Source organism: Crotalus tigris, unplaced genomic scaffold (genome assembly GCF_016545835.1).
Source record: "Crotalus tigris isolate CLP2741 ecotype Arizona unplaced genomic scaffold, ASM1654583v1 scf7180000022970.308977840:1548163, whole genome shotgun sequence".
Taxonomy (NCBI): Eukaryota; Metazoa; Chordata; class Lepidosauria; order Squamata; family Viperidae; genus Crotalus; species Crotalus tigris.
Genome location: NW_024099557.1, coordinates 1410384 through 1434452, shown reverse-complemented (window position 1 = coordinate 1434452; position 24069 = coordinate 1410384). Strand labels below are relative to the sequence as shown.

Sequence of the window (24069 nt, the reverse complement as noted above, 5' to 3'; positions counted from 1 at the left end):
TTTGGAGAATAGCTTGACTCCCTCTTCTTTGGGGCAGCTCCTGAAATACTGGAGCACTGCTATCATGTCCCCCCCTCGTCCTTCTCTTCATTAAACTAAACATACCCAATTCCAGCAACCGTTCCTCATATGTTTTAGCCTCCAGTCCCCTAATCATCTTTGTTGCTCTTCTCTGTACTCTTTCTAGAGTCTCAACATCTTTTTTACATCGTGGTGACCAAAACTGGGTGCAGTATTCCAAGTGTGGCCTTACCAAGGCATTGTAAAGTGGTATTAACACTTCATGTGATCTTGATTCTATCCTTCTGTTAATGCAACCTAGCACTGTGTTGGCCTTTTTGGCAGCTGCAGCACGTGGCTGGCTCCTATTTAAGTGATTGTCCACTAGGACTCCGAGGTCCCTCTCACAGTTACTACTATTGAGCAAAGTACCCCTATACTATACCTGTACATTTGGTTTTTCTTGCCCAAATGTAGAACCTTGATTTTTTCACCAGAACCTTGCTTTTTTCAGTAAGACAGAGTAGGACAGAGGAAAGCAATGGCGCGGCTCCAAAGGCAAAGGAGAAGGCATTAGGAAGCCATGCCTTGGCTGCCTAATAAAAGGGAAGGTGCGGGAAGTGCTGGTTGCTGAAGGCAACCGTTAGTGTTGAGGATCAAGTTTCTGTGGACTGTGTTTTGTTTGCCTTGGACTTTGACTCAGGTCTGTGAATAATAAAAGGGGATTGTTTTTTTCCTGCGTTTCCAGCCTGCTTGTTGGAAGAGGGGTTTCTCCTTGTGAGGTTAACAAGGACTCACGTAGGCTGGGACAGAACACCTTTAGTCAGAGCTGAAGAAGCTTCTTGGTTGAGAAGCGAAACATCTTCAAAGAAAAACCAGACAATCCAGTGGCCTCCTGAAAAAAAAAGCACATTTGGGACATCCAGGACCTGGTTGTCCATAGACATATCCCCCAAAAGATGCAATCTTATTATTTGTTAAAGGGATGTCCCGTTTCCCTACCAGGAGTTCGTGGTAGTATAGGTAGTTCTCAATTTACAATTGGTCGGTCGCTTAAGGACCGTTCAAAATTTATGACGAACCTTCTCAGAGCTACTTGGATCCATTTTTGGAGTTAGAATGGTCATGTATGGGTAGGAGATGACCAGGCTGAGCCTGGGGGGGGGGTCAAATGCGTTACCAGTCTTGAGTCCCTTTGCGCCCACAGAAGATCTGAGTCCAGCCCATCTTGAATTCTGTTGACTCTTATCCAATGCCCAGTTTGCTTTGATCATTATTAGTTTAGATTCTTGTAGTGCGTACAATAAATATATTCATTTGAGTTGTCTGGACTCCTGATTTCCTGCACTTGATAACATCTGTGTATATACACACACATATACACATGCATACACCACACCCTGCAATCACGTGATTGCATTTGGGTGCTTGACAACCAGCTCTCTTTTTTGGCTTTTTCAGTCTTCTGCAATCACATGACTGTAATTGGGGGATATTTTTTGTTGGTTTCTGAGGGTTATTTCCTGTTTTGCACACCCAAAAATGGATTTGCTTAACAGCTGTGGCATTCACTTAACACTGGAGCGTTCAGTTAATGACCATTGTAAAAAAAAGCCACTTGTAATTTTGAATCCAGTCACATGATGCTTCAACCTATGACCGCAATTCCGGGCTCAGTTTTGGTCAAGTAGAGGACTACCAATAATCCTGAATAGGTCAGATCAAGGACGAGAGAGAGAGAGAGAAGGGCGCAAAATTGCCCAGTGAATTTTGATGGCTCAAGATGGCCTTGAAACAAAACTCACAACGCCCTAATCTAACTTCTTAGACACGAAATTTCCTTGGTTCTTAGAACTGTTAATTATGCAATGATCGCATTACAATTTTAAAAAACATACGTAATTGTTAATGTAAGAGAAGGAGGCGGTGATAAAATGCCTATCTAGAGACTGAAATGGAAATGAACTGCAATCAGGAATTTTATTTTTTTACTAGCTGTGCTAAAGAATACCACAAACAGTCAAGGAAACAAATAAATAGATCAAATGAACAAATCAACCAGTCCAAAATTCTCACTCAAGGTACCAATGACCAGGCTCAAATTATCCTACTTTGAACAAATTATGGGAAGACCCAGCTCTCTGGAGAAGGCTCTGGTGTTGGGAAAGAAGGAAGGAAAGACAAGAAGAGAAGGACCAGCAGCAGCCAGAGGGATGGACTCAGTTACAGTGGTGATGGGGGCAAGACTGGAGGATCTGAAAAACCAGGTGAAGGAGAGATTGTCATGGAGAACATCTATCTATGACAGGGGTAGGCAACCATGGCCCTTTTATGACTCGTGGACTTCATCTCCCAGAATTCCTGAGCCAGCCATGCTGAGGGGACAGGGAGAGGTTTCCAAGCTGAGCCATGCTGGCTCAGGAATTCTGGGAGTTGAAGTCCACAAGTCATAAAACAGCCAAGGTTGCCTATCCCTGATCTGGAGGGTCTCAGCCTAGGCCAGGAGTAGACAACCTTGGCTCTTTTATGACTCGTGGACTTCAACTCCCAGAATTCTTGAGCCAGCATGGCTCAGCTTGGAAACCTCTCCCTTTCCCCTCAGCATGGCTGGCTCAGGAATTCTGGGAGTTGAAGTCCACGAGTCATAAAAGAGCCAAGGTTGCCTACCCCTGATCTATGAGGTTGCTGGGAGTCAACAACTTAATGGCACCCAATCAATCACGGACTGCACCATTTTAGATAAGCAAAAAACTGAAGGGGGGGGGGAAAATGAGTTGTTCTGCCAGAAGTTTGTCGGGCTGTTTGGCAACCCCCTTAAACGGAAAGTGTTTTGTTTTTGTTTTTTAAGTCCAGGTCTCTAGCAAGACTCATTGAGACAGGAGGCTATGGGGAGATCCCTTTTGTGTCACCCCAGCTAGCACAGCATAAAATACTGGATTAACGTTGCTCAGGGTAGCGGGTCCTTCGTATTGTATTTTGTAGTCTCACAAATACCCTGCAAGGTTGGCTAAGCTAGATTTTGGAGTCTCTGAATTCCCAACCGCCCTCTGCCCTGGCGGGCAACTTGTTTGGCATCTGCTGCCCTAGAAGCAAACGTGTTTTATTTCCCAGCGTTGATTCTTGCAAGAGTTGTTTGTACAAAGTTTTAGGATAGTCCCGACTTACGACCAGTCATTTAATGACTGTTCAGAGATAAGGCAGACTGCCCAAAAGGTATTTACGATCTGGTTCTGAAGTTCTGACAGCCACACACACACACACACACCCATGGTCATGTGACTGCATTTTGGGCACTTGGCAAGCGTCCCGTGGACCTGCGATCCCCATTTTTGCTGAAAACCGGCATTTACTTCTAATTTCCGGCAAAGGCTACCCATAGCAATTCATGGTGGTTTTGTTTAATGACTGTGCTCGCTCAATGACTGCTGCAAAAAGGTCGTAAAATCCGGTCAGTCACATAAAGACCTGCTTTTTGACCGTCATGACTTAGGACCACAATTGCTAGGCTCAATTGTGTTCATAAATGGAGGACCACAGGGATTGAGAGGGTGTCCCCAGAATTCCAGCAACTGAATTAGTTCCTTTTTAGAATCAATTTATCCCCATGTAGGTTGAGAATTTCTGATGCCCTTTCCTAACGGTCTTTCTGGGATCTGGGGAGCAAGTGGTTCTTTTCCTTTAGGTATTGGTTGTTGACAGTCCTTATTATTCTGGAAACCAATTGCAGTCCTAATGCTGGGAACGAGGACAAAACAGAAGCTTCGTAGTGTTACAACTTACCAAATAATTAAACTGTTATAAACCCCTGACTGGGATTAACTCAAATGTACCTGCAACAACATAGAAAGCTAAGCAGGCATGGTAGTGATCAGCTGTGAATGGTCTAACCCTGGAAGTTTTTAAGAAGAGACTGGACAGCCATTTGTCTGAAATGGTGTAGGGTTTCCTGCCTGAGCAGGGGGTTGGACTAGATGACCTCCAAGGTCCCTTCCAACTTTATTATTATCTCATGCTGGTGGGCAGGACCAATCTTGCCTGGGAAATAAACGTTGCTCTCAAAATTCCCAGTCTATACTCACCAGCCCCAAAGATAGCTTAGCCCTTTTCGGAAATAAATTTCCTGCTGGCTGGATGTGAAAACACCCTGCAACTTTCAGAAAGTGCATACATCTGAGAACCAGCTCTTGTAGGTTCAGGATGTGCAGAAAAAAAAAGAGAGAGAAACAGCATTTGATTTACTCTCCCGTCGTTGTTCAACAGGCCATCTGGCATAGGTCCATCCTAAACTGTTGGGAAACTTCCAACCAGGCAGGGAGGAGGGGGTCGAGCGAGGACTTAGCCTTGAGTCCTGGCACAGCCACAAGAGACATAGGTTTGACCCCCTCCCCAAGTCCCATGGAACCTTATCTGGTTGTTCCCAGACAAAGGCAAGCAGTCTGGGAAGATTCTTGTAATACAGGCAGAAGTCAATAAAGTTGCTGACTTAGACTTTTCACAATAGATTGGATTGTCTATGCCGGACATAAACAGTGGCACTCAAACCCACAGTTCCACTCAGTTCACATCAAAACTGGAGAAGGATCCGGCCAGCAGTTCTGCAGTGAACGCCTACTGCCCCCATCGATGGGGCAAATGGCCTCAAGCAGAGCCTGGGAAACAGGCTTTTCATTTCCACCTCTTGCCCAAGGCAGAAAATCCTGGCAACATGTCAGCGAAGTCCTTGCTTGATAGCCCTTGAAGGCCAAAGAATAGCTTTCATGGCCTGGTGAGAAGTCCAGGGTCCAGAGGGGGTGTAGCCAAGGAGATGGACGGAAGCTTTTTGGCCCTTCCCTTGTTCACCACTGCCGCCGTTGCCGCCATCGATGTGAGACGTAGCCTATGATGATCAGTCCTAAGAGGGATCCAGTGGCTCCGATGGTGAAAAGGGCATCTGTGTTGACACTGGCTGCAAAAGGAAAGGTGCACCAACCATGTATTTAGTATCTTAAGTAGACAGATGCGTCCATCTTCTATTAACCCACCTCATACAACCCTGTTGGCGCAGTGGTTAGAATGCAGGATTGCAGGCAATCTCTGCCCATAACCAAGAGATTTGATCCTGACCAGCTCAAGGTTAACTCAGCTTTCCGTCCTTCCAGAGTGGTAAAATGAGGATCCAGATTGTTGGGGGCAATAGGCTGACTCTGTAAACTGCGCAAAGAGGGCAGTAAAACACTATGAAGCGGTATATAAGTCTATGTGCTATCGCTATCTAAGCCCTGGTGGTGCAGTGGTTAGAATGCAGCATTGCAGACTAACTCTGCCCACAGCCAGGAGTTCAGTCCTGACTGGCTCAAGGTTGACTCAGCCTTCCGTCCTTCCGAGGTTTGTAAAATGAGGAGCCAGATGGTTGGGGGCAAGAAGCTGACTCTGTAAACCGCTAAAGAGAGTTCTGTAAAGCACTATATAAGTCTAGGGCAGGGTTTCTCAACCTTGGCAACTTTAAGACTTGTGGACTTCAACTCCCAGAATTCCTCAGCCAGCTTTGCTGGCTGAGGAATTCTGGGAGTTGAACTCCACAAGTCTTAAAGTTGCCAAGGTTGAGAAACCCTGGTCTAGGAGCTATTGTTATTGCTACTGCTATTATTCTCCACCCTTCCTTTGTCTGTAGGTGAGCAAAAAACTAAGATGAGCGCCCTCCCACGTGTAGAAATATTAAGGTTGCAAATATTAAAGACCTATGCCTGTAAATTACATTTCTCCCCAATTTATGATAATTTGATCTCTTCTTTATTCATATATGTTCATTCTTTTTTAATGTAAATAGTATTGTTCATAAAGATTTTTTTTTTTAAAAAAACAAAACTTTACAATGAATCATTTTAACACCTTTTCAAAAATGTTTTTTTAAAAATACATTAAGGTTTTTTTAACCTTACTTTTATTAGTTCTATAAATAACTTAAGGCAGCAAACGTATTTAATACTTCTTCCTCCTCCTCCTCCTATTTTCCCCACAGTGACGCCTGTGAGATGGATTGGGCTGAGAGAGGGTGATTCACCAATAATAATAATAATAATAATAATAATAATAATAATAATAATAATAATAATAATAATAAAAAACAACTTGGAAGGGACCTTGGAGGTCTTCTAGTCCAACCCCCTGCTCAGGCAGGAAACCCTATACCATTTTGGACAAATGGCTGTCCAGTTTCTTCTTAAAAACTTCCAGTGTTGGTGCATTCACCGCTTCTGGAGGCAGGTAGTTCCACTGGTTAATTGTTCTAACTGTCAGGAAGTTTCTCCTTAGTTCTAGGTTGCTTCTCTCCTTGATTAGTTTCCATCCGTTGCTTCTTGTCCTGCCTTCAGGCGCTTTGGAGAATAGCTTGACACCCTCCTCTTTGGGGCAGCCCGAGATATTGGAACACTGCCTAAGGCAGGACTAGAACTCATGGTTTCCTTTTGATTGAGCCAGATCAACTTTTCTGCCTAAGACGGGACTAGAACTCACAGTCTCCTGGTGATTAACCCAAAGTCACCCAACCAGATTTTACCCTAGTGCGCTCAATGTGACCCAAACCCAATACAGGCAGTCCTCGACTTATGACCACAATTCAGCCTAACATTTCTGTTGCTAAGCAAGGCAGTTGTTCAGTGAATTTTGCCCCGTTTTATGACCTTTCTTGTCACAGTTGTTAGGGGAATCACTGCAGTTGTTAAGTTAAAGCTAACAGGGCTAAGTGAATCTGGCTTCCCCCATTGACTTTGCTCATCAAAGGGACGCAAAAGGGGATCAAGTGATCCTGGGACACTGCGATCGTCATAAATACGAATCAGTTGTCAAGCGTCCGGATTTTGATCATGTGACCATGCTGCAGTGGTCATGACTGTAAAAAATGGTCAAAGTCCCTTTTTTCCAGCGCTGTTGTAACTTTGATTGGTCCCTAAGCGAACTGTTGTAAGTCGAGGACTACCTGTATCTTGAATGTGCAATTTCATCTCACTCACCGGCAGACACCACGATGCGCAGGCTGGCTACCCGGGGTGGGCTGGCAATCGCAACGCATCGATAGAGTCCCTGGTGCTCCAAGCTGACATTCTCCACCATCAGGGTCGACTGGCCCTCGGCTTCCTCCAGGCGGTACCGTGATTGGGCCATGGGGGTTTCCACCCACTGGATTTGGACACCTCTGTGGCACTCTGACGTCTGGCATGTGATGCGAAGGACGCTTCCCGTGGTTCCTTCGGCAGGCACAGGTACGATCATGGGGCGGCAGGCATCCTTGCGTTTTTCTGTGGTCCCTCTTGTCAAGAAACCGTTGGCCATGGAAAGAGGCTTAGTGGTTGGTTCTTCAGTGGTCCCTCCTGTCGAGAAACCATTGGCCGTGGAAAGAGGCTTAGTGGTTGGTTCTTCAGTGGTCCCTCCTGTTGAGAAACCATTGGCTGTGGAAAGAGGCTTAGTGGTTGGTTCTTCAGTGGTCCCTCCTGTTGAGAAACCATTGGCCATGGAAAGAGCCTTAGTGGTTGGTTCTTCAGTGGTCCCTCCTGTTGAGAAACCGCTGGTCGTAGAAAGAGGCTTAGTGGTTGGTTCTTCAGTGGTCCCTCCTGTTGAGAAACCGCTGGTCGTGGAAAGAGGCTTAGTGGTTGTTTTTTCTGTGGTCCCTTCTGTTGAGAAACCGCTGGTCGTAGAAAGAGGCTTAGTGGTTGGTTCTTCAGTGGTCCCTCCTGTCGAGAAACTGTTGGCCGTGGAAAGAGGCTTGGTAGTTAATTCTTGGTCTGTTAAGAAAGGGACAAGCAAAACAATCCTGAGTTTGGCTGAAAGACCTAAACCAGTGGTGACGAACCTATGGCCAGCACTAAGAGCCCTCTCAGAGGGCACACGTGCCATTGCCCCAGCCTCGCCTCCCCCCATGACCCCCTCCTCACCAGCAGTCCCCCTGGAGAAGAGTTGCCCCTGAGCGTGGCCCATGTGAAGCAGCGCAGCCAAGGACATGGCAGCCAGGCAGCGTGGACAAGACTCTGCCCTCACGCCCCGTCGTGCGCAGACGATGCTGCGGGGAGCAGGCAGAGGGCATGGCTGCCATGGTGCTGCTGGGCTGCCTGGGCAATCTGCGGGCGGGCCCTGAAGGCGGTGAGTGGCCCTGCGGGCAGGCAGGGCAGGGGATGGGGCGGGGCCAGTTTTTGGGCATTTGGTGTCTAAAAGATTCGCCATCACTGACCTAAACCTAGTGACATCTCAAGATGGAATTGTGCATGGTGATGGACCCTGTCTCAAATTTTGGAGAGGTTGTCCCCAGCTCTGCCAGAGGGTTACCTGTTGGGTCAGAAGCTCCAGTGAGATTGTTGACCCCTGTGATGGAGTTATGGTCTTCGGTTAGGGGTTCCAATGTGGGGATGGCTGTTGGTGTAACCACAGATGCCCCAGAGCTGGTATGCTCAGTAGAAAGAAGTTGAAGAAGGCTAGTGGTTGTCCCAAGTGAGGACTTCCAATCAGCTGTGGCGAGTAGCTCCAGAGCAGATGTTTGACTTGTCCTTCCAGATGTGGGAGTAAGGACGATGGTCTCACTAGCACCAAGAAGCTCCTGCATAGCTGGAAACCAAATATTTAGAATTGTTAAGAGAAATTGTTTCAAGACTTTAGGTCTCTTCTGTTAGATGGTGAGTAGGGGGTCAACTGGCAGCCTCCAATTATCTCCAGAATGACAGGAAAGGGAGTTTTTATTGGCAAAATGACCTCCCTAAAATTAAGGTATTCACAAAGCATCAAAAACCGAGACAGTTTTGTTTTTCCCACCTGGAGAAATCCAGTTATCTCCTAGCACAGGAGATAACTGGATTTCTAAACCACAAGTTTAGAGATCTCTGCCCTAGGCATAAAACAGGCCTGAAAAATTGGCCTCACCCATTACAACAAAGTCAAAACATTACTGGTCCTGTTTCACTCCCCCCCCCCCCAAATGGGGCTGAAGGCTGAAGAATTTGCCAACTCTTCAAAACTGGAACTGAATTAGATTTAGCTAGTTCATTTTTGGCTCTTTAAAGAAAAAAAACCCAAGCTGTACCTGAATAATACTTTATTGTGAAAGTTATTGACTAATGAAATTGGGGATGAAAATGTTTAAAATGAAGACAAGTTCTCCAAGTATGAGATTTGGCTGTAATTATGGAGATGGCCAAACTCTTTTAATTAGAAGAATTTATCTAGTTTTGTTTCTACTTGGAAATTGCTTTTGGACTTTTTGCTGGGAACTGAAAAAAAAAAAGAAACTTTGATGATTAGAATGATTTTGTTATTCTAGAAATGACTTGAAATAGTTAGAAATCCGAAGCCAAAAGTTAAGGTTGTCTCTCTCTTTTTTGTGCGTGTGTGTATTTTACTTCACTAAAAAAAGTAAAAAAAAAAAAACCCACTTTCCTCCTCTTTGTACCCCTTTTTTTTCTCTTAGTTAAATATGAGCCAGCTGTGTGCTGCAGCTGCCAAAAAAAAGGCCAACACAGTGCTGGGCTGCATTAACAGAGGGATAGAATCAAGATCACATGAAGTATTAATACCACTTTACAATGCCTTGGTAAGGCCACACCTGGAATAACTGCATCCAGTTTTGGTCACCACAATGTAAAAAAGATGCTGAGACTCTAGAAAGAGTACAGAGAAGAGCAACAAGGATGATTAGGGGACTGGAGGCTAAAACATATAAGGAATGGCTGCTGGAACTGGGTATGTCTAGTTTAACGAAGAGAAGGACGAGGGGGGACATGATAGCCATGTTCCAATATCTCAGGGAGATAGGGAGTCAAGCTATTCTCCAGAGCACCTGAAGGCAGGACGAGAAGCAACAAATGGAAACTAACCAAGGAGAGAAGCAACCTAGAATATAAGGAGAAACTTCCTGACAGTTAGAACAATTAACCAGTGGAACAACCTGCCTCCAGAAGCGGTGAATACTCCAACGCTGGAAGTTTTTAAGAAGAGACTGGACAGCCATTTGTCTGAAATGGTATAGGATTTCCTGCCTGAGCAGGGGGTTGGACTAGATGATCTCCAAGGTCCCTTCCAACTATTATTATTATTATTGAGGATCATCGCACAGTCAGCCAGATGTTCAGACTGGATTTGGCATTTTGTCTACCTATCGAGTCCTTACCCAGGACCTGGGATAGGCAGATGTGGATGTTTGATGGTATTACAGGTATCGTCGCAGGATGGAAGCAGTTCCTAGTAAAGCCGCCTTTTGCAATTGACTAATGGCGAATTTGTCAATGCCAATGGTGTTCAAGTGGTGCTCCAGTTGTTTTGGGATTGCACCCAAGGAGCCTATCACTATTGGTACTACCCTTGCTTGCTTTTGCCACAGTCTAGGTCTTTGTATTTTGTTATCTTCTCCAGTTCTTTCTTGTCTATTCTGATTATTATTATTATTATCATTATTATTATTATTAAAAAGATTCACCTGCAATCCTGATTTGGCACAGGCCCCGTTTCAAAGTCTGGGAAAAGCGTCAAAAAGTGCATGTGATACTTACATTTGGGGCTGGCGATGGCCATAGCAATCTTCTCTTCGGCAAAGTTCCGCTCGTCAATCTTCAAAGTTGCTTTGCATTTATAAGCTACAGCTTCTGCCACAGTTGGGAGCTCCAGTTCAGAGCGGTAGACAAACAGCTGGTCTTCTTCCTCTTCCATTTCCTCCTCCTCCATCTCCCTGGAAGCCTGCAGCGGTTCATCTCCCTGGAACCAGCTCAGCGTCAGGGCACCGTGAGGGTAGATGTGACTTATGGAACAGAGCAGGCGAGCCGGCCGCCCAACGGTCAGCGTCTTGGGCTGGGAGTCCAGCTGCAAAGTATCTGGAAAAGCTGAGACAGAGGAAGGCAGGGGAAGACCTGCTGTGTATTTTTGTAGCTTTGCTTTCGGTTGTTAAGTGCCAACTCCATGCCGAAGAGGGGCAGTCCTTTTTCTGTGCCATTGGCTAATTGCTCTGCATTGTGTTAACTGTAATGATATTCTCAGGCCATTTGTTTTCCCTTATTGTTTCAGGAAATGTTGGCATCTACCCAGAGGACTGGCATTATTGGCTTAGAAATATAATTATAGTTCCCATTATGAAGAACAATAGTAACAAGCTCCAAAAGAGATACACTCGATCATTGTCTATCCCCAAAATGTTAGAGATGCCCTTGAGACACAGTTGAGTTTTCACGAGTACAAACAACACAAGTATGCAAAAATGATTTCCGTCTTTTGTTTTCTCTTTTCCTTCCTCCCTTCCCTCTTCTTTCCTTCCTTCCCTCCCTCCCTCCTTCTATTCTTCTAACTCCGTTTCTCTCTTAAGTTGCCCCCCTTCCCTTTCCTTGCTCACTTCCTCCCCCAGAAATGGATTCAAGAAAACCAACAGAGAGCAGATGCTTTTTGAACTTACAATATACCTTCAGCTCCACCTTGGCCAGAGAGGACACCCCCTGGCACTCTCCTGAGCACACCTTTGTCCCCTCCATGTTAATGGTGGCACTGCTCAGCGTTAGGATGCTCTGTTCCTGGTCTGAAATGATGTTCCCCAAGTCGGTGTCCAGGCCTTCCCATTCCACTTCAGCACCAGGACAATCCATGGAACAGATCAGTTGAAGGGTGCCTCCACGTTCCACCAGTGGCTTCCGAGGCTGGATGGCGGGCTGAGAAGTCGGAAGACCTGCTTGGGGCAAATGAACAACTTCCTCAGCTCTAGGCACTGTGATGTCTTCCTCAGCTGAGCTCGACTGCCACTTCCATCACCTTCCGTCCAGTTCAGTGTAAGCCCCACCTCCTCTACCTCAGGGGTCTTCAAACTGGGCCCTTTTACGACTTGTGGACTTCAACTCCCAGAATTCCTCAGCTAGGGTGCCTGGCTGAGGAATTCTGGGTGTTGAAGTCCACAAGTCATAAAAGGGCCAAGTTTGAAGACCCCTGCTCTAAAGGTACAAACCAGTAGTTCCACTGGATTAGAGTTGGTCTAATAGCAGCGGTGGGGAACCTTGGCTCTTTTATGACTCGTGGACTTCAACGCCCAGAATTCCTGAGGCAGCATGGCTCAGCTTGGAAACCTCTCCCTTTCCCCTCAGCATGGCTGGCTCAGGAATTCTGGGAGTTGGTCCACAAGTCATAAAAGAGTCAAGGTTGCCTACCCCTGATATAGGGTTTCCTGCCTGAGCTGGGGGTTGGACTAGATGACCTCCAAGGTCCCTTCCAACTTTATTATTATTATTAGTAGTAGTAGTATTATTAGTATTATTATTAGTATTATTACTTGTGGACTTCAACTTCCAGAATTCCTGAGCCAGCCTGGCTCAGCTTGGAAACCTCTCCTTTTCCCCTCAGCATGGCTGGCTCAGGAATTCTGGGAGTTGAAGTCCACGAGTCATAAAAGGGCCAAGTTTGAAGACCCCGGCTTTACAGTGCAGGAGATCCTGGGTTAATCTATCAGCATTTAAGAGCTGTGGTAGTGCAATGGTGAGAATGCAGTACTGCAGGCTAACTCACTGCTCACTCCAGTTCGATCCTGAGGGGGTTCAAGGTTGGCTCAGCCTTCCATCCTTCCAAGGTGGGTGAAATGAGGACCCAGATTGTTGGGGGCAACAGGCTGACTCTATAAACCGCTCAGAGAGGGCTATAAAGCACTGTGAAATGGTATATAAGCTTAAGTGCTATTGCTATTTAGATATTCTTTTTTCTTACATCCTGTCTTTCTGTCTTGAAATATCTGAAGACGTATAAAGAACTCCTGCAGGAATTGGGAAAAATCTAATCTAATGAAAAGAAGGACCAGGGATGACAAAGTAACAGTGTTCCAATATTTGAGGGGCTGCCCCAAAGAAGTGGGGGTCAACTTATTTTCCAAAGCAGAAAGAAGAAGAAAGAGATGGAAACTGATCAAAGAAAGATCCAATTTAGAACTAGGGAGAAATTTCCTGACAATGGGAACAATTAATCAGTGGAACATCTGGCCTCCAGAGATTGGGGATGCTTTCAAGATGAGACTAGATAGCAAAATGGGTTGGACTAGAAAACCTCAGAAGTCCCATCAATTCTGTTACTCTGTTGTTTGCTCTGCCAAAGGTAAAGGCTGATTCTCCAGTGCTCCCAAGGACAAATCTGGGGATGAAATCACAGGGAAACAGGTCCTTGGAAAAATTAATTGATGCTTTAATAAACTATGCAGACCCAGAAGATGGATCTATTCTACAATCACGTTAAGTGTATTGTACAAAGCCAACCTAAAACTTTCTGATTCTATTTCTGAACTTATAGCAAGAAAGGCTGAACAAAATAAAACGGCAATCAATCAATGCAGCAAATGCACCTCTTATTGCTTTTTTTGGTCCAGTTTTCAAAATGTATCTATGGTAAAATGATTCGCGTATCCAATGGCAATCGATGTTCACTATCTGTGCTGCAAAGTGCTATTTGGTTTTTGACTCTCTTCCCCAGGTCTCCCCACAACTAAATTCAGATAATAATGATAATAATAATAAAGTTGTAAGGGACCTTGGAGATCATCAAGTCCAACCCCCTGCTCAGGCAGGAAACCCTATACCATTTTGGACAAATGGCTGTCCAGTCTCTTCTTAAAGACTTCCAGTGTTGGAGCATTCACCGCTTCTGGAGGCAGGTTGTTCCACTGGTTAATTGTTCTAACTGTCAGGAAGTTTCTCCTTAGTTCTAGGTTGCTTCTCTCCTTGATTAGTTTCCACCCGTTGCTTCTTGTCCTGCCTTCAGGCGCTTTGGAGAATAGCTTGACTCCCTCTTCTTTAGGGCAGCCCTTGAGATATTGGAAGACTGCTATCATGTCCCCCCTTATCCTTCTCTTTGTTAAACTAGACATACCCAATTCCAGCAGCCGTTCCTTACATATTTTAGCCTCCAGTCCCCTGATCATCTTTGTTGCTCTTCTCCGTACTCTTTCTAGAGTCTCAACATCTTTTTTACATCGTGGTGACCAAAACTGGATGCAGTATTAGCTATAAGCATATGCATGAATGCTTTTATGAATTGAAATTTTGGAAGAGTTATACAAATATGAAATATTATAGGCGACTTCACACACACACACACACACAAACACATGTACAAAAAAAAATTTGACTTACTGCAGCTACAACAGATCAAACTGAGCAAGAATATCAAAGAAATCATCGCCGTTTCTTTCACTCCTGGATATCTCTAAGCACAGGAGAGCCAATCTTGCTCTGGGTTAATCCTTTCCTTCCTTCCTTCCTTCCAGCTGTGTGGCTAGTTCTTCATCTGTTCCAAAATCCTCGCACCAACGACTCTTAAATTTAAAAGGGATGTCACTGCCCACCCTGCTCTTATTGGGGAGCAATTGCCTTCTCTCCGCTAGTCTCCTCCCCTTTAATAGAACTCAACTACACAAGAGTATTTTCTTAAAAGTTTTGTTTCGTTTTCAAACGGAAGGGTGGACGTTAAAGTTAACCCTCTCCCATGCCCCCAAAACTCCATTCTAACGACTTTGTGACGGATCCCAAATACAGGTAGTCCTCGGCTTACGACCACAGTCGAACCAAACATTTCTGTTGCCAAGCGAGACATTTGTCGGGTTTTGTTTTACCCCATTTTATGACCTTCCTTGCCACAGTGGCTAAGTGAATCACTGCAGTTGTTCAGTTAGTAACCTGGTTGTTAAGTGAATCCGGCTTCCCCCTTGCCTTTGCTTATCAGAAGGTTGCAAAAGGGGATCACGTGACCCTGGGACGCTGCAACAGTCATAAATACCTGCCAGTTGCCAAGCGTCTAAATTCTGATCATGTGACCGTGGGGATGCTGCAACGGTCATAAGTGCGAAAAGCGGTCATAAGTCACTTTTTTCAGTGCTGTGCTAGCTTTGAATGGTCACTAAACGAACCGTTGTAAGTTGAGGACTACCTGTACGAGGGATTTAGCCAAGAATATATGCATCGTTCCCCCTCAGGAAGAGACAGCAAACTCACATTATTAATGTGAAGCTGATTTCAACTTCAAAAGTGGCCATAATACAAATTCAGCCTTAGGGGGGGAATGAATGAGCAGGTTAAACTAATTATTATCCAATTTTGGAAGAAGAAATCTACATTTGATCTGCAGCAATATGTGTTGGTTGTCAACTGTTGAAGAGTTATCATTATTTTGACAAAAGACTTTCAGGCAACACGGTCACAGTTTTTGGAGCTGTTTAACAACACTTTGCAGCTTTTACCCCTTTGTTTTATTCCAGTTATTCTTTTTCTTCCTAATTACTATAATCATTAATTTTGTGGCTACATTACGCTGCTCATTCTGCTGTCTGACACTTTTTGGTCCTTCTGTCGATTAACCTGATGTAAAAATATACTGTCAAAGTAGTAACATGCCCGTTAGATTGCTGGCAGTGCCAAAAAATAAATACATACATGTGCACGCAAGCACATACATATTAAAAAAACGAAACAGAAAACATTCCATCAGCCAAATGCTGCTTCTCCACAGGCCAATGTCTGTTAACTGCAGATTTAGTTAGGTGTTGTTAGAAGTGAGCTGGACAGTAAGAGAGAATTAGATACGTTATCACTTCATCCACAGGGAAAACTACCTACAGGTAGTTTGCAACTTACAACCATTTGAAGTTACAATGGACCTATGGGGGGGGGGAATTGATCTGACTTGGTGGAATAAAAATGTTTCCCACTAATATGGGTAACAGCTAAAATGAAAAGTAGGTAGACATTTCAATTCCTTCTCCTCCTTGCTCCAACCCCATCAGTCGTCCCAAACTCTTTTGTTCGCTTGATGTGCAGATAAAAATGAGACAGGGGAGAAAGGGCAGATTAAGGACAGGTCTCTTTTAGTCTGCATTGCCTTCTGCCCCTTGGAAAAATGGCAGACACAACATGAACTGATTTTAGAATTCTAGAGGTCTCTTTATTCATGTTATTCAAGGAAATAGACACTAAATGTGAATCTTGCATTATACTACCTTCAATTTCCTTAAAAGGCTGGAAATCCTCTGTGCAGACACAACAGGAGTGTAAAACAAATAACTAAGATCAGCTTTTCTCAACCTTGGTAACTTGATGATAGGTGGACGTCAACTCCCAGAATTCCCCATGCTGGCTGATGTCCACCCATCTCCAAGCTGCCAAGGTTGAGAAACACTGACTAAAATTCTGAAAGATCTTGGAGTCTAGTGGACAATCACTTAAATATGAGCCAGCCATGTGCTGTAGCTGCCAAAAAGGCCAACACAGTGCTGGGCTGCATTAACAGAGGGAGAGAATCAAGATCACGTGAAGTATTAATACCACCTTACAATGCCCTGGGAAGGCCACACTTGGCATACTGCATCCAGTTTTGGTCACCACGATGTAAAAAAGATGTTGAGACTCTAGAAAGAGTGCAGAGAAGAGCAACAAAGATGATTAGGGGACTGGAGGCTGAAACATATAAGGAAAGGTTGCTGGAATTGGGTATGTCTAGTTTAATAAAGAGAAGGACGACGGGGGGACAGGATAGCAGTATTCCAATATCTCAGGGGCTGCCCAAAGAAGAGGGAGTCAAGCTATTCTCCAACGCACCTGAAGGCAGGACAAGGAGCAATGGATGGAAACTAATCAAGGAGAAAAGCAGCCTGGAACTAAGGAGAAATTTCCTGACAGTTAGAACAATTAACCAGTGGAACGACCTGCCTCCAGAAGCTGTGAATGCTCCAACACTGGAAGTTTTCAAGAAGAGACTGGACGGCCATTTGTCTGAAATGGTATAGGGTTTCCTGTCTGAGCAGGGGGTTGGACTAGATGACCTCCAAGGTCCCTTCCAACTTTATTATTATTGTTGTTGTTGTTGTTAAAAGGCAACTGGACTGTTTTTTTCCTTCAGGAAAAAACTTGTTTTCTTCCTGAAGGAAAAAACAGCCCACTTGATTTTTGAGAAAAAAGTCTTTGAGATAACTCTGACCTGGATGACTGAGAATCTCAACAGACACTGGCTAAAATTGTTCCCATCTTGAAATCTCAATGCAGTGCCCAAAGCTTACCAGCAGGGGGAATACCAATTCACAGATAATCAGCTACGAAAGTTATTTGAATTTCCCTTTTTTTGGCTTTCTTAGAAGCATTATTTCAAAATATGTATTACTTCAAATTCCCGGACGCTCCGTTTTGATTCCGAAAATCATCCATCCCCATTTCAAGCGAAGCGATTTAATAGCCTAGCAGAAATACTGAAGAAGTTTAGAGACAGGTCCCAGAGTTCCTGGCTAATCTCTAGACTTCCAGCAGATAAATATCTCAATAGGGAAAATCCCCCAATTTGGCGGGCAGCCCTGATTTGCTGGCGGAAATGTTTTACACCCAGACCTTTGGCCTTTCTTAGCCATCCAAAGCCAGAACTGCAATATGCTGATTCTTATTGGAATACTTAAAAAATAGATATTATCCATTTGTTCACTATTGAATTTAGGCAGCACGTTAGAAGAGAGAGAGAAAAAATTATGCTAATAAGGAGGATCCATTGCATCCATGCTTTGATAATAGTACAATTAGGATAACTTGATTGCCCCAAGCGGCAACGTGCTCCAAGAATGTCACACTAAATTGGCTCTATTTGGAAGATTTTATGGCAGATTACAAATACTATTTTCCTATTACAGGATAGTTTTCAATTTACGACCCCAGTTGGAACCAGAATTTCTGTTACTAAGCGAGGCAGTTGTTAAGTGAGTCGTGCCCAATTCTGCAACCTTTCTGCCACAGTTGTTAAACGAATCACTGCAGTTGCTTAGTGAATCCAGAAGCGGTGAATGCTCCAACACTGGAAGTTTTTAAGAAGAGACTGGACAGCCATTTGTCCAAAATGATGTAGGGTTTCCTGCCTGAGCAGGGGGTTGGACTAGAATCTAGATGACCTCCAAGGTCCCTTCCAACTTTATTATCATCATCATCATCATCATCATCATCATCATCGCACAGTCAGCCAGATGTTCAGACTGGATTTGGCATTATTGAGTCCTTACCAAGGACCTGGGATAGGCAGTCATGTAATACAGATATCGTCGCAGGATGGAAGCAGTTCCTAGTAAGGCCGCCTGTTGCAATTGGCTAATGGCGAATTTGTCAATGCCAATGGCGTTCAAGTGGTGCTCCAGTTGTTTTGGGATTGCACCCAAGGCGCCTATGACTATTGGTACTACCCTTACATGCTTTTGCCACAGTCTTTCTATTTCTATTTGTAGGTCTTTGTATTTTGTTATCTTCTCCAATTCTTTCTCGTCTATTCTGCTATCTCCAGGCATTGAACCCCATTATCGACAATTGTTAAGTCAGGGGTGTTATGTTGCAGGTGCTTGTCTGTTTGAATTCTGAAGTCCCAGAGCAGTTTAATTTTATCATTTTCTATGACTTTCTCTATTTTATGATCCCACCAGTTTTTGCTTACAGGCAAATGATATTTCTTGCAGATCTTCCAATGCACCATTGTTGCTACTTTGTCATGCCGCTGCTTGTAGTCGGTCTGTGCGATCTTCTTGCAACAGCTTACCAGGTGGTCCACTGTTTCTTCAGCTTCTTTGCATAGGCAGCACTTACCGTCTGTTGCTGTCTTTTCAATTTTCACTTTATATGCATTTGTCCTTAAGGCTTGGTCTTGTGCAGCCAGAATTAGTCCCTCGGTCTCTTTCTTCAATTTTCCTGCTCTTAGCCATTGCCAGGTCTTGTTATTATCTGCTTTCCCAGCTATTTTTTAATGTATTGGCCATGTAGTGTTTTGTCTTCCCATGCCTCTATTCTGTTCTTCATTTGGTCTTTCTTGTAGGCCAGTTTGGTCTCTCCAATAGTCAGTAAGCCTTCCTGATATACTAATTTCAGTGCATCTTCATCATTGTCCTTCAGATATTCTTCCAAAGCCATTTTTTCTTCTTCAACCATCTGATGTACTTGTAGCATTCCACGCCCACCTATTTGCCTTGGTAGATAAAGTCTGTCAATGTCACTTTGTGGATGAAAGGCATGATTCATTGTCATTATTTTTCTGGTCTTCCTATCCATTGCTTTTAGTTCTGCTTGAGTCTAGTCCACTATTCCAGCTGTGTATTATTATTATTATTATCTCATGGTTGTTAAACGAATCTGGCTTCCCCCATTATAATAATAATAAAGTTGGAAGGGACCTTGGAGGTCATCCAGTCCAGCCCCCTGCTCAGGCAGGAAACCTGATACTGTTTCAGACAAATGGCTGTCCAGTCTCTTCTTAAAAACTTCCAGTGTTGGAGCATTCACACGCTTCTGGAGGCAGGTAGTTCCACTGGTTAATTGTTCTCACTGTCAGGAAGTTTCTACTTAGTTCTAGGTTGCTTCTCTCCTTGATTAGTTTCCATTCGTTGCTTCTCATCCTGCCTTCAGGCGCTTTGGAGAATAGCTTGACTTCTTTGGGGCAGGCCCTGAGATATTGGAACATGGCTATCCTGTCCCCCCTCGTCCTTCTCTTCATTAAACTAGACATATCCAATTCCAGCAGCCTTTCCTTATATGCTTTAGCCTCCAGTCCCCTGATCATGTTTGTTGTTCTTCTCTGTACTCTTTCTAGAGTCTCAACATCTTTTTTACATCGTGGTGACCAAAACTGGATGCCGTATTCGAAGTGTGGTCTTACCAAGGCCTTGTAAAGTGGTATTAACATTTCACGTGATCTTGATTCTATCCCTCTGTTAATGCAGCCTAGCACTACTATGTTGGCTTTCTTGGCAGCTGCAGCACACGGCTGGCTCATATTTAAGTGGTTGTCCACTAGGACTCCGAGGTTCCTGACTTTGCTTGTCAGAAGCTGGCTGGGAAGGCCTCAGATGGTGATCAGATGACTCTGGGATGCTGCAATGGTGATAAAGACACGCCAGTTGCCAAGCAGCAGAATTCCGATTACGTGATCGTAGATTCTGTGTAGCTGTTGTGTCACCAAACCCCCAGGTTGTGGAAGTGGGCAGGCAAGCACACGCATGCAGCTCCATTTGTGCGAGGGGCGGGCGTGCGCTCGCCCGCTGCTCACGTGAAACTCTCCCTTCTCCCCCCTCCCCCTCCAGTCTGCAAAGCCAGAAAGGTTGGAGACTGGTGTAGACGTTGGGACAGTTGTAAGTGTGAGGACTGGTCAAAAGTCACTTTTTTCAGTGTCATTGTCACTTTGCAGCGTCACTAAATGAATGGTTGTAGGCTGAGGATGGCCTGTATTCAAACTGATTTACTAATCAATATGCCCTTGAGCAGGGGTCTTCAAACTTGGCCCTTTGACGACTTGTGGACTTCAACTCCCAGAATTCCTCAGCCAGCTTTGGAAATTAAACTCAGCTGCTTTTGCATCACGGTTTCACTCTATCCTCACTGGTGCTTCTGCAAATGTCCTTCTGACTTTTGCCTCTGGCACCTTAAGATGAAAATAGAGCCAGTCTGGTGTTGTGATTAAGTTGCTAGCTCAGAAACCAGGAGATTGCCTCAAGTTCCACCTTAGGGAGGAAACCAGCTAGGTCAGGGGTCCCCAACCCCTGGTCCGTGGACCAGTACTCGGTTGCAGCATGCCAGCAACCGGTCCGCACAAACAAGCAAAGCCCCATCCGTGGGATGCAGGCCACACAAAACCACACACCCTCCGGTCTGTGGAAAAACCTCTCTCCACGGAACCGGTCCCTGGTGCCCAAAAGGTTGGGGATAGGTGACTTTGGGCCAATCACCAGGAGACGGTGAGTCCTAGTCCCGCCTTAGGCATAAAAGCCAGCTGTGTGACTTTAGGCCAAACACTGGGAGATGGCGAGTTCTAGTCCCGCTTTAAGCATGAAAGCTGCCTGGGGACTTTGGGCCTGTCACCCAGGAGACGGTGAGTTCTAGTCCTGTCTTGGACATGAAGCCGGCTGAATCACCTCGGTCAGTCACTCTCTCTCAGCCCTAGGAAGAAGGAAATGGCAAACTACTTCTGAAATCTTTCTGGGAAAACTTCAGGGACTTTTCCAGGCACCCATCAGGAATCAAAAACTGACTTGAAGACACACACACACACACACACACACACACACACACACACACACACAATCTCAGGGATATTGCAGTGAAGAGCAACGTTGATGAACAAGGCCTTGTAAACTAAACCCTATGAAGGAAGCTTGAGATGAGAAGAGGGGGGTGAGGGTGGAGATAAAGGCTGCCTTCTGAATGATCAAAGAAGTGACCCTATTTCACTTGTTCCAGATTGCAGGATGCAGAAGAATGGAGCTAAGTTACAGGAACACAGATTCCTGTTGAATATTAGGAAAACAATTCCTAAACAGAAGAGGAAGAGTGGCTGGATAATGGAACTGACATCCAGAGAGAGGGGGATGCCGTGTGACCTCCCGTCCTGGCAGCGGAAAGGAGATTAATAACGAAGCAATTAAAACTTAGAACTTCTCAAAGTGTCCCTTCCCGTCTAAACAAACAGGCACATCTTTGTTTCATTTGAACAAGCAACTTATGGCGTACCTTGGAATGCATTAATAGGTGCATAGCTTGAAACTCAACATTAAGAAATGGCATCCGGCCCTCTCAATTCCTGGCAAAGAGATGGGGAAGAAATGGAGGTAGTGACAGATTTTATCTTCCTGGGCTCCAAGATCACCGCAGATGGGGACTGCAGCCAAGAAATTAAAAGACGCTTGCTCCTGGGGAGGAAAGCTATGGCAAATCTAGACAGCATACTAAAAAGCAGAGACATCACCCTGCCAACAAAAGTGCATATAGTCAAGGCTGTGGTTTTCCCAGTTGCAATGTATGGCTGTGAAAGTTGGACCATAAGAAAGGCTGAGCACCAAAGAATGGAGGCCTTTGAACTATGGTGCTGGAGAAGACTCCTGCGAGTCAAGGCAATCAAACTGGTCAGTCCTAGAGGAGATCAACCCTGACTGCTTTTTTAGAAGGCCAGATCCTGAAGTTGAAACTCAAATACTTTGCCACCTAATGAGAAGGAAGGACTCACTGGAGAAGAACCTAATGCTGGGAAAGATGGAGGGCAAGAGAAGAAGGGGACGACAGAGAATGAGGTGGCTGGATGAGTCACTGAAGCAGTAGGCGTGAGCTTAAATGGACTCTAGAAGATGGTAGAGGACAGGAAGGCCTGGAGGAACATTGTTGCAATGGGTCGGACACGACTTCGCAACTAACTATAACAAGAAGAATCCAGATCATGGGAAGTCATCGTGCCATTCTGCTCAGTTCTGGTTGGATCCTATTTGGCTGCTCTTTCCAGTTTTGGGCATTACACGTGAAAACAAAGCATGATCAATTGGAACAAGTTTTTTGGAGGACTGCTAAGACAGTGAGGGATCTGGAAACTCAGGACTTTTGAGGAATGATTAAAAGGCCTGGTTGCTCTTAACCTACAGAGCAGAAGACCGATGGGAGATACAAAGGGAGTCTCCAAAGATCTGAAGGGCTCTCATAAGGGAAGAGAGAGTGGCCTTGCTGCCTATTCACTCAGAGGGCAAGACCAGAATCAGTGAGTTAAGCCTACAAGCAAATAGTTCAAACTTGCAACAAGGAAGAACCCCTTGACCGTACAAACTATCAGCCAGTGAAAGAGACTAACTCATTAGCTGCTAAATTCTTCTTGCTAGAGATGGTTATATGTTACTGGGTGGTCAATTAACCAATGGTGCAGTTTGCTTCCAGGAGCTGTGGGTGCTTTATCACAAGGTTTTCAGGGAGAGATTGGATAGTGATTTGTTTGGAATGTATATAGGGCAGGGATATCCAATCTTGGCAACTTTAAGACTTGTGGATTTCAATTCCCAGAATTCCCCATCCAGCCATTCCCCATTCCCCGTGATGGCTGTGGAATTCTGGGAGTAAAAGTCCACAGGTCTTAAGTTGCCAAGGTTGGACATGTCTGGTATCAGGCCTCCTACCATGGGCAGGGGGTTGGACTAGAGTACAGAGAAGAGCAACAAAGATGATCAGGAGACTGGAGTCTAAAACATATAAGGAACGGTTGCTGGGATTGGGTATGTCTAGTTTAACGAAGAGAAGGACGAGGGGGGACACGATAGCAGTCTTCCAGTATCTCAGGGGCTGTCCCAAGGAAGAGGGAGTCAAGCTATTTTCCAAAGCCCCTGAAGGCAGGACAAGAAGCAATGGATGGAAACTAACCAAGGAGAGAAGCAACCTGGAATTAAGGAGAAACTTCCTGACAGTGAGAACAATTAACCAGTGGAACAACCTGCCTCCAGAAGTGGTGAATGCTCCAACGCTGGAAGTTTTTAAGACGAGATTGGACAGTCATTTGTCTGAAATGGTATAGGGTTTCCTGCCTGAGCAGGAGATTGGACTAGATGACCTCCAAGGTCTCATCCAACTTTATTATTATTATTATTAGACCTCCAAAGTCTCTTCTGACCATATTATTCTATGTTCTATTTCTGTAATGGCGAACCTTTTAGAGACCGAGTGCCCAAACTGCAACCCAAAACCCACTTATTTATTGCCAGGTGCCTAGTGGGCATGGCCCACTGAGTCGGCGTGGCTGTGGTGGTCATGGCAGACTGGGTGGGTGTGGCCAAGGTGGGCGTGGTCACCTTGATGTTGCTCGTGGGGAGGGACGCCTGTGGGGACTGGGCAGGGTTGGGGGAGATCCAGCGGGTCTCTGGCAGGTAGGATGTTGGGTAGGAGGCTCGTCCTGTGGGATGAGGCGAGGCAGGGTGGGGGTGCCATTATCTCAGGGCAAGGCAAGCCAGGGGCCCAGGCAACTGCTGCCTGACACCGTTGGCCCTCGCACACAAAGGTCAGCGAGCGCATGGGGGCCGACAGTGTCAGTCAGCAGCCACAGCCTACTGGCCCCTTGACCGGCACACTCTGGGGTTCCGCAGCCCACCACCAGCAGTTCAGAGAAGTGCCCAAAGAGAGGGCTCTGAGTGCCGCCTCTGGCACGCGTGCCACAGGTTCGCCACCACTATTCTATTTGTTTGCTCCAGTGCATCCAGCTCTATGATTGTATAGAACAGGACAGATAGTTCTTGAGTTATGACTGTAATGGAGCCTGTCCATTATGGTCATAAATCATAAAGATGATAAAATGGTCAGTCATATG

The 24069-nt window shown here is 45.2% G+C and overlaps 1 protein-coding gene across 3 annotated transcripts in view; it reads right to left on the bottom strand.

The window, feature by feature from the left end:
* Nucleotides 1-2641: 2641 nt before the first annotated feature.
* Nucleotides 2642-24069, bottom strand: part of MADCAM1 (mucosal vascular addressin cell adhesion molecule 1) — a 39493-nt gene continuing 18065 nt past the window's right edge. Inside the window, exons 2-7 of one of the 3 annotated variants that reach the window (XM_039319327.1) lie at nucleotides 14097-14278; nucleotides 11396-11665; nucleotides 10506-10832; nucleotides 8296-8571; nucleotides 6990-7757; nucleotides 2642-4945 (exon numbers count right to left, since the gene is read on the bottom strand). In XM_039319327.1, the coding sequence (XP_039175261.1) occupies nucleotides 4836-4945; nucleotides 6990-7757; nucleotides 8296-8571; nucleotides 10506-10832; nucleotides 11396-11665; nucleotides 14097-14142 (1797 nt within the window). In that variant the 5' untranslated portion in view covers nucleotides 14143-14278 and the 3' untranslated portion in view covers nucleotides 2642-4835. Of the gene's footprint in view, nucleotides 4946-6989; nucleotides 7758-8295; nucleotides 8572-10505; nucleotides 10833-11395; nucleotides 11666-14096; nucleotides 14392-24069 lie in introns of those variants that run through there. The other 2 variants (XM_039319326.1, XM_039319329.1) reach the window with 2 other exon arrangements.